Source organism: Morus notabilis, unplaced genomic scaffold (assembly GCF_000414095.1).
Source record: "Morus notabilis unplaced genomic scaffold, ASM41409v2 Scaffold317, whole genome shotgun sequence".
Taxonomy (NCBI): domain Eukaryota; kingdom Viridiplantae; phylum Streptophyta; class Magnoliopsida; order Rosales; family Moraceae; genus Morus; species Morus notabilis.
In genome coordinates, this window is record NW_010363634.1 from 116,057 (window position 1) to 127,334 (window position 11,278).

At 38.2% G+C, this 11,278-nt stretch overlaps 1 protein-coding gene across 1 annotated transcript; it reads right to left on the bottom strand.

Annotated features, from left to right (window-relative positions):
- Positions 1 to 3,083: 3,083 nt before the first annotated feature.
- LOC21411635 (receptor-like protein Cf-9) lies at positions 3,084 to 6,018 on the bottom strand. Its single transcript, XM_024169860.1, has 2 exons — positions 3,786 to 6,018; positions 3,084 to 3,742 (listed from the first exon to the last, which is right to left on the bottom strand). The coding sequence occupies exons 1-2, from the start codon at positions 6,016 to 6,018 to the stop codon at positions 3,084 to 3,086; spliced, it is 2,892 nt and encodes a 963-aa protein (XP_024025628.1).
- Between the last annotated feature and the right edge of the window lie 5,260 nt (positions 6,019 to 11,278).

Sequence of the window (11,278 nt, forward strand, 5' to 3'; positions counted from 1 at the left end):
TCCTCACTGGTTATGCGCGCTATGGAACAACAGGACAGGGCCCATAAGACGTAAAAGACAAGAAAATGAAAAATAAAAACCGTTCCATATGAAGTTACGGTATCTGTAAAGAAGAATGAAAAGAATGAGAAACAGAAAATGAAAGTCGTTCAGAACGTGAAAATACGATGTGAAGGACTAAAATGAGAAAGCAGAACAAAGAATGTAATGGAAGAAGAAGAACATAAGCCATACACGTTTTGTAGCACAGAATGTATTATGATATATGACATGAATGCATATATGGGTATGCATAATTATTGCATTTGTTATGACCTATTGATACTTGCTGAGCGAAAGCTCATTAAGTTTGTTTGTGATGTAGGAAGCTCGGGTAAGGCACCAGCTCCCTGAAACTTGTTGTTGGGCATGCAGAGAGGATGCAGCAGTGGAGTGTGGGCAAGTGGGTTGTGGATGCATCACGTGTTTTGGAAACGCTGCCAAACATTATGTGTAAAATAAAATAGTGTTTTATGTATTTTGATGACTAATGTAACAAAATGCCGTCAGAATGCTACAACATTTTAGGTATGACCTAATATAATAGAATGTTGTGAGAATGCTACAGCATTTTGAGAATGACTAATGTACAGAATGCTGTTAGAATGCTACAGCATTTTACGAATAGTTAAAAACAGAAGGCTAGCTAAATGCTCTAAATGCTACGACATTTTGACGTACATGGTAAGAATGAAAAAAATTAGCCTGAATTTTAAGCGGTTATAATTAGTAAGTGTTAGAGGTTAAGTAATGTTAAGTATGAGTATAAGATGACGATCAAAAGTTAGGGTCGTCACGTTGTGAATGTTTAGAAATTATGTTAGGATGTATGACATGAATGCATATATAGGTATGCATTATTGTTTGTACTTGTTATGGACTACTGTTACTTGCTGAGCAAAAGCTCATCCCGTTTGTTCGTGTTGTAGGAAGCTCGGGTAAGGCACCAGCTCCCTGAAACTTGTATGTTGGGCATGCAAAAAAAGATGTAGCAGTGGGATGTGAGCAAGTGGGTAATGGATGCACAACGTGTTTTAAAAACGCTGCTATATGTATAAAGTAAATAGTATTGATGGATATAAGAGTAAGTAAGTTATGTAATGAAAGTAAGGTATACGAGACAATGAGGCTAAGCTTAGCAACCTCAAGTTACAAAATATGATGATATACCCAAAATGCTATCAAGTTAATGGCATGAGAGCGACAGTGGTATGCAAATAGTAAGTTGAATGTATGACCACGCCTAGAAATGGATTTTAAAGTCTTAAAAGAATTTTATCTACAAATTATTGAATGTTAAGAAGTTGAAAATGTTTTCAAAAAAAGTACTTTTAATATTCAAGTTTTACTATGAAATACTAACCGAAGTTTTAACACGGCAAAATATATTAGAATTTATTTCACAATTGAAGAAAAAAAAGTAGCCTAATTTTTAGGAGTCTATGATTTTAAAGTAGTAGGAGTTAAGATATGAATTTAGTATGAATGTAGTAATGATCAGCAGAAGTAAGGGTCATCACAAGTAAATAGCGTAATACTTATAAATTTATATTTATAATGTTATAAAATACCAAAATTGCCCTATTTTTAGAATTCTAGTTAAAAAATAGATTATCTTTCCTTTTTCTTCTTCTTTTTTTCATTTCATCTAAAATGTGCTTTCTCTTTTGCTCCAAAAAACACATCTTCTACCTAAAAAAATGCTATCTCTCTACTATACTCTCTCTCTCTCCTGACGTCCCCCCTCTCTCTCTCCAACGTCGTTCACTTCCCTCCCTGGAACAATCGTCGTTGAGCAACCATTGTACCTTCAGACTGAAGGAAATCCTCCACGTCTCCATCAGGTGTATGGACGGCATCGCAAATTGCTTCACCGGAGAAGACGAGAAGCATCGTGCCGTTGAGCTTCTATCCTCATAGAGAAGTCGCGATTTCCTTCGCGAGTTAAAGATGAGTTACAAATTTATCTGCAACCGTCGTGAACCGTGGTTGTAGAGGATAGATAGAAGAGAGGAAGAAGTTGAGGGGGAGAGAAGGGTAAAGTGGTAAAGTATCAATTAATAATTTTAAAATCTCTTCTCATGGCTTCTCTCCTTTCTCATCGCAGGTGATCTCTCTCCTTCCTTGCCGTTCTCTCTTAATCTTGTCAGCGACACCGAAGAAAAACCGCATGTCATCACAAATAAATCGTCGATCTCATCAAAATTGATGCTCACGTGACGACGAGTCACAACCTTGATCTCGCAACGACCACATTCTCATCGAAGAGAGGCAAAAAGGAGCACGACGGAGAGAGAAAGAGAAAGAGAGAGTGTGGAGAGAGAGACACATGAGAGAGAGGGGAGAGAGAAAGAAGATAAATGCAGGGTAAAAATGGAAACCAACAATTTTAAAATTCAAAATGGCCTATTAATTTCTAATTATTGGTAAATCAGGTATAATTTACTTCCAAAAAGTTTCAAAGGTTGGCCTATTTACTACAATTTTTCAAAATAATATATATATATATATATATATATATATATCCTAGGCATCTGATTTCTTGAGGTCGGGCACTCTCGGTCGACAAATGTACTTCATATTCTGAGAACAGACATCAACTTAAACAAATGCATATAAATGATATATAATTCCATTAAAAACAAAAGAGAAACTGTTTCCACTAGAGTTAATTTGATTGGCGAAAATACTCCGTAACACAAGGAATACCCCAAAACCTAAGTTCTTATAGTACTTAAAATTCCAGATACACTAGAAAGAGAAACGGACGTAATATTTATTTATTATGCGGCTTGGCTACATATTTATGGAACAAGAAATTAACTAAAAAGAAAAGGTAAGTGGCGCGATCAGAGCAACACATTACTCCGGAAAGTGCAGCAATTGCAGATGTATGCAATCTTCATCAACAGAATCTCTCTAGCACCTAGCAGCAAAACACAAAACATGATCAAACACTATTTGTACAAAAAGTGTAACAAGAAGTTATTTGCAAAGATATATATTACCCTTCTTTTCCCAAGGCACCATTTTTTTTTTGCTCGCTAGTTTCTTCTCCTTCCTCTCAAGGGAGCAATCGTTATATGTCGCCGTTGTTTTCCGACCCTTTTCAAAAACCATTGATCAAAGCCTCTACTGAAAAGCACCATGTATCCCACAGATACTCCGATTACAATTCCACATCCATATCCCATCATCACCACCTTCCAATCAAACATTCCATCGCTGTGTTCTTCATCATCACCTTGATCCTCTGGGGCCTCTTCATTGTTGCATGATTTCGACACAGGAAACCCACATAAGCCCGCGTTTCCTACGTATGAATCATTGTTGAATGTATTGAATTGCTTTCCGCTAGGTATTGGTCCCTCCAATTTGTTATGAGAAAGGTTTAGGATTTGGAGTTGGGTCAAGTCTGTCAACTGCAAGGGAATCTGCCCCGCTAGCTCATTTGAAGAGAGGTCTAACCATTCAAGATTAGTTAGATTTCTCAATGATGCTGGGATCGAGCCAATCAGTTTATTATGAGAAAAGTTCAACCCTTTGAGCGACATGAGGTTTCCAATCGACACTGGAATCCTTCCTTCAAAATTGTTTCTTGAGAAATCGATTGTTGTGAAGATGCTTAGGATTTTTACCAGCACAAAGTTAAAATCTTTCATCGTCACCGTCACGGAATCCTGGTAATATGCGTCCCCCATGACTGTCAAGTTCCCATCTGACTGTCAAGTTCCCATCTGAATGGCCTTCCATCATAGCCACGAAACTTTTGAAAAGCAATGCTGGCAAAAGGCCATTGAACTCATTGTATGAGAGGTCCATAATTCTCAACTTTAGGAAGGGAGATTTGACTTTTGGATTTCCTATCGTACCATGAAATCTATTGGATCTCAAGATAAGAACTTGTAGCGTCGGAAGTAGTTCCAACCAATGGGGAAAAGTGTCACTTATCTTGTTATTGCCCACATCTAGAACTTCCAAGCTTCGGCAGTTGCGCAAAGATCGTGGCAGTGGCCCTTCCAGCTGATTTCCATTGAGGTGCACACTCCTCAGCTTAGTTGAGTTTGCAAACATGTCAGGGATTACACCGTAAAACTTATTCAAATTCATCTCTAACACCGAGAGAGAATATTGATTTCCAAGGCAAGAAGGAATGTTCCCATAAAAACTGTTATTTGACAGAGCAAGGATGGTGAGCTCACTCATATTGCAACATAGACAAGGTATCTCTCCCGACAGTTGATTGTTTGAGATGAAAAGGGACCTCAAGGAAGGGGGAAGAATTGGAAGATGCCCTTGAAGCATGTTATTGCGGAGGTCTAAAGTATTTAACCCTTCCCACGGAATTCGGTCTATATCTGTTAGAAAGTTATAAGAAAGATCGAGAAAAGTCAATGAACTCCTTCTCTCACTCCACAACCATGTTGGAATTGTGCCGTGAATTTGGTTGTGAGAGAGTACTAGGTTCATGAGTCCTTTCGAGCCTCGTAGAAAATATGGAAACGCGCGTAGATTGCACGAAGACAGACCCAATACTTTAAGATTCTGGAAGATATTATCGTCGAAATAGCTATCCGAACTCAATGAGAAGCTATTAGAAGAAAGTTGGAGGTACACGAGGTTTTGCAACTTGTTGAACTTGTTAAACTCTAAAATACCACTAAAATTATTAAATGAGAGATCTAGAATAAAGAGGTTCTCTTGTTGAAAGACAGAGCTGGGAATTTGACCGTAAAATTTGTTCACGTTCAACCTAAGAATCCACAATGATTGGGATTGGAATTCCATAACCTGACCACTGAGTTGATTATTTTGTAAGTCTAAATACTGTAAAAACGGAAGGGAACATATCCAATAAGGTATAGACCCGGTTATTGAGTTATAAGACAGATCAAGATGTGTCAAATTCAGTTGAACAGGGATTATGTTTGGGTACTTAGCACTATAAATTTCTGGAAGTTGGCCGGCAAAATTATTGTGAGAGAAGGCTAAAAAAGTGAGATGTGAGAAAAGTGTGAGGTTAGCAAATAGAGGTGGATGTGATCCTATGAAATTGCAATTGGACATATCCAAACTCTGCAAAAAGATGGCACTTCTAGCTAGATACGTAAATTCTATAGAGATGCTGGTGTTGGAAAGAGTCAGGTACCTTACTGCGCTTGCGCTGCTCGAATTATATGTCGGAAAAGAAACAACAAGATTTATGTTGCTCTCTAAATTGAGTGTTTGAAGGTTCGGCAGACGAAAAATGTTTTCTGGAAATTTCCCATGTAACTGACACCCGACTAGCTGAAGATACATCAAAGAAGAAGATACATTCATGAAGGAAGTCATCGGTTCAACTTCAACCATATTGACATCAAGTAGACTGAGTGACAAGAGATTGGTTAGGTTTTGGACCATTCTTTTCAAGACATATGTCTTCAACTTCAACTCGGTAGTTCCCGAAGAGCATAAATCGAGTTGAGCAAGTTTGGACAAGCCAGACAATTCAACAGGAACTTGACCAGAAAAATTGGCATTACATAAGCTAAGAACTGTCAGGTTGGAAAAACCGCCGAATTCGGGTGGGATGGGGGAGCCGGAGAAATCGTTATCATAGAGGTATAAACCTTGCAGATGGCGAAGCAAGAAAATGCTGTTGTTGGAATGAAAAGGGCCATGGAGCAAGCTCGAACCCAAGACAAGGTTAATTACGTGACCGGAAATGCTATCACATATGACACCATCCCATGTGCAACAATCCGTGTCGTTTTTCCAAGAGGCTGTTTTGGAAGGAGGACTAATTCCCCCCATGTTGGAGTAGCCTGCGGAAGTTTTAATCGAAAACGAGTTCTTGAACCGGAGCAAAGCGGAACTCTCAGCAGGATGACATAATGGACGAGGAGAAGGAGAAGGAGAAAACAAGAGAGATGATGATTGAAGACCTTGAGAATGAAATGGTAACAGAAGGAGAAACACCCATGATAACCACCCCATCTTAGCTCTCACAACTAGTAAGGAAACACAAATTGCTACTTAAGTTCTTCTGTGAAGAAACTACAAAATTGGCCTGTATATTTATTCCAATCAATAGTCAGCGCAAGCCTAAATGGCGTAACTCATGTCTCACATTAATGGCGTTTTCTCTTTTCCATCACTACGAAAGTTCCAGGCAATTTCATCTCTTCAATCATCCAGTCAGTATCAAGCCAGTACAAGTCTCTGCCGTGTAGTTGGGAGGAGAAAAAGAGTATCATGTACATATGCGATATCTGTTTCTGGTTATTGCTAGATTCATGTCGTTTTCCACCTCTCTGGTTATTGCCGTGTAGTTGGGAGGAGAAAAAGTATTGAAAACCTTCCGCGTCATGAAATTTTTGACCCATTCTCTGGTTATTGCTAGATTCATGTCGTTTTCCACCTCTTGTAACATCCTATCTGTTTTTTGCTTCAGATACCGTGTTTTTTACTCCACAAATTTAAATAATTTTCATTGTTAATTTCCCAGAACAAGGGAAAAATATTTAAATTGAAAAAGAAAAAAGAGAAAAAAAAAGCACAAAGAAATTTCAAAGGAAAACTGCCGTGTGGCCGAAGGCCGGCAGAAATATGGCCTGAGTTGGCGAGAACTGATTGATCCAATTTTAACTTAATTTATTGATGTTATTGAAGCAATTGGGACTAATTCTCTAGGAAGATATGCAGTATATTGAACCAAATAAAGTTTCAACAGTTAAATTGCAATAAAATCTATATATGAACTCATGATCCAATGCCCTCCTATAATATTGCCTTTTACCAATTAATCATGTGACTCATACGTAAGTAAAACCGTTAAAATATTAGCATCTCATTTAGCTGCCAAAGTTGCAATATATAATAAGCTCACAAAAAGGAGTTTTGTTTTGTTTTATGTGATAGAACACATCCTTTGTTCTCTGTTAAATAAAAAGGATACACTACAAAATTATTTAGAGCATGTTTGGTGTACAGCATTAGAGGTGATTTAAGGACCAAATTGGATAACGGAATTTAGTCCTATGTTTGGCGTCCGTTTTCTAAAAGATTAGACTATTATTTTTAGAGTTTAAAATAATTGTATTGAAATTTATTCTTGCTTATGTAATTAGAAATAAGGTCTATTATTGCCGTTAAGTATATTTAACTTTTTTATAAAACTTTTTGTAAATGTAAACGGTATAAGAATTTTTATGTAAATTATTTGAAGAGATTTATTGTAAAGAATATGGATCTTGACGATTGATGATGCGGAGATTTTTAATATTCTTGGTTTATAAAATTATTTTGTGTTTGAATTGATTGAAAAATTCTTTAGATTTTGAATTTTCGGATTTTAGTGATGATTTTTCGAGGGAGAGATGAGTGGGTGTGGAGTTCTTTTCTTTTTTTTATCCTGCCTATTATTCAATAACTTGAGAAGAGGATTCGCCCATCCCAATCAGAAGCACGGGATTCCGAGTCGAAGACTGTCCCCTCCGATCGAACCCCACAGAGTTTGCCGTCCGACAACAACTTCCGATAAGCTATGGCTATCTTACAGATCCCACGCCAAAATTTCGTCGTTTTGCGAACTTTGTGTTTCTTGTTGTGCTTTTTACTTCCAAAGAATCCTCAACTACTTTGTTTTTTCTTGGATTTTGCTGTTATTGCCGTTTGATTTTTTTTTTTTGGAAAATAGTAAAAAATATGTCAATATGAAAAGCTTAAGAAAGTATATAGGCCAATTTTTAGTTATATAAATTAATAGGTCATAACTTGTCAAGTTATGGTTCATAATCAGATAAGTTATGGACAAACTTGTCAAGTTATGGTTCATAGCCAGACAAGTTATGGACAATTATGGACAATAACTTGTCAAGTTATTGTTCATAATCAGACAAGTTATGAACGAAAATAGTAATTTGACCTATGTATTAATTTATGTAAACTATTAGCCTATTAATTTTAATTCATCTCAAGTCTTTGCCTATTTTTCACTTTCTCCCTTTTTTTTCTTGTTTGATTAAGTTGTGCTTGATTTTATTTGGGGGAAGACGAAGAGCTGTAGTGAGATTGGGATTTAGAGGAAGATTTTACTGTGTTTAACCGGTTAGGTTTATATCCGACTTCTTTTTTATTATTTCCATTTTAGTTTCACAAAAAAGAAATGACTTTTTTACATGCAATTCTTTCCGCTTTTTTTTTTTCACCTCCCGTTCTCTTTTTTCTGAGAAATTTTGATAAAAGAGACGGAAGAAAATTGAAATTGGGGATCTAGACCATTTTTTTTATAACAAAAAACTATTCACGTGTATCTTACATGTTAAAAAATGGATCCTATTTTAATCCATGTGTATATAAATTGTTTAAAAAAATTTTCCCTCTCTCCAAGCCGAACAGACCCTCACCCTCACGGACCGACCCTTTTTCTTTCTTTTCTTTTTTTTTCTTTTTCCTTCCATTCCTTCCCTGTGGCTGCCCAGATCCCTTTTTCTCTCTCTCTATCCTCTGGTTCTCACCGACCACCCCAACGCCGACTGACCTTCCCCAAATGCCGACCAATCCACACGAACACCGACCGACCATCCTGAACGCCGACCGACCCTCCAGAACTCCAACCTGACCCTCTCGAACGCTGACTGACCAACCCCAACGCCGACCGACCATTTCGACCCTAACACCGACCGACCTTCCCCAAATGCCAACCGATCCTCACGAACACCGACCGACCGTCCCGAACGCCGACCGACCCTCCAGAACTCCGACCCGACCCTCTCGAACGCCGACCGACCAACCCCAACGCCGACTGACCATTTCCACCAACCCTCCAGAACTCTTACCCGACCTCCCGAACGCCGACCCGACTAGAACACCCATGGCTCCAGACCACGACTGAAACGGTAACACAAAATAGCTATTTTTCCTCAACTAAGACATCTATTTCCAGAACTTCAATCGACGAGGCAACGGAATCTGCTCTCCCTCATGTAACACTAAGATTTTATTATCTGAATTAACATTAAGGTTTTATTCTTATTTTATTCTTTTTAATTACATTTTTGCAAGAGCAAAACTTAATATAAGAAAAAACAAAGAATATACATTACTGTAGTGTGTGTCACGGTCGGTTCTAGGTCAGTTTTGGTCGGTTCTAAGTCGGTTCAAGCATGCTCATTCTAGGTCGGTTCATGGTCGGTTGTAGGTCAGTTTTATGTCGGTTTAAGGTCCGTTCTTGGAGGGGTCGGTTCTTGGTCTATTCTTGTCATGTTTGGGGTCGGTTCTAGTCGATTTGGTCGGTTTTAGTTGGTAAGGTAGGTTCTAGTTCGTTTCTTGGTCAGTTCGGGTCAGTTTAAGGTCCGTTCTTGGAGGGGTCGGTTCTTGGTCTATTCTTGTCATGTTTGGGGTCGGTTCTAGTCGATTTGGTCAGTTTTAGTTGGTAAGGTAGGTTCTAGTTCGTTTCTTGGTCAGTTCGGGTCGGTTCGGTGGGGTCTTGGTCGGTTAGGTTCTAGGTTAGTTTTGGTTCATTCAGTCAATTTTTGGTCGGTTCTGGGTCGGTTCGATCGTTTTGGTAGGTTCTGTCATCGGTTCTTGGTCGGTTCGGTCGGGTTTGGTCAGATTTTGGTTGGTTTAGTCAGTTCTATTCAGTTTGATCTATTCTAAGTTGTTTGGTCGGTTCTAGGTCATGGACTATCGGTTCTGGATCGATTCTAGGTCGGTTCGGTTGGTTATAGTCGGTTCAAGGTCGGTTCTTGGTCTATTCTGGTCAGTTTTGTCATTTTGGTCGGTTCTGACTAATGTATTTTTTCTTTTTTTTTTCAGGATGACCTCCCGATGTACAACACAGATGAACTTCCTGGGATTGGACAGCTAAGGATGATCATGGATACTATGCAAGAGTACTTCACAGTGAAAGTCACTATAAAGTTAAAGATCGAGGCCCTGGAGGTAATAAGGCATAATTTATACACTGAAACAGAAATGTCAATTTTCAAGGAATCTGCCTTAGGACATTTGATTTCGATGTCTGAAAATATGATTTATTTTAGAGTAATGACACACTATCTGCTTCTGAGGCAGATAGAAACAGAAAAGAAACATGAGTAGTGGTTCATGGTTAATGGAAAGCCAACTCGGTTCGGAATGAGAGAATTTCCTTTTATCACTAGATTGAACTGCAAGGAAATCCCAGAGCCGGACGTGGTGTTGAAAGCTTCGAAGAACATAAGATTGTTGGAGCATTTTAAGGCCCAAGTAGTACTTGTTACTGATTTAAAGAAATTGCTCACAAAGAACAAGATAAATGGTAGCAATAAAGCAAAGATCTCTATCATTTACTATTTTGCACAAGTATTACTATCTGGGGACGAGAAGAAGACCGTCCCACTGGATTGGCTATCGTACGTCGACGATTTAGATTTCTTTAACAGGTATCCATGGGGGGTGTCTTTTGAATGCACTCTGCGGCCTTTGAGGAAGAACCTGAAAGAGAAATTCCATAAATGGGTTTGGAAAGGACATAATAAGAGCATCAAGGAAACCTACTCAATATGCGGGTTTCCTTAGGCCTTCCAGGTATGTTGTACAGTTATATGCATAATTTTTAATCATGGCCTTATAGTAAATAATACATAGTTTTTTGTTTTACTAGTCTTAAAAAAATTTATTTAACGCAGGTTTGGGCATTCAAAACTTTTCCAACCATCAGCGTCACGTTTGCAAAGATGGTTGATCGACGTCTTCCCAGAATCCTCAAATGGGAGGCATGCCGAGTTTCATTGGTCAAGGTTGGACATATAGATGACCTCATGCAAAATGACGAGGTAAGGGTTTGAATACAATGTGTTTATAGGTATTTTTTTACAAAGTAGGCATATTTATTTTTTTTATGATATGTTTCCACCTAAATAATCATTGATTATATGTTCTTTTAATATACAGGGAATGGTCGTACCAATTTTTTATCCCACTATGAAGGAAATGAATAGTATGTGCATGAGGTTGTTTCTGCTTTATGCCAACCAAGAAGATGCAGAGATTAACCAGCTTGCATCGTTTTTGAACTCTGGTGCAAGAATGGTCCATGTCCAGCAACTGAAGCCTCCCAAACAATATTCTCGTCTCTAACAACTTCCCTAACAACAACAACAACAACAACAACAAACACAACAACAACAACAATAACAACAACATCGTATGTAGGATGGTACGTCTATTGATTACATACTTGACATACTCTATCAGAGGATGGTAGAGTACA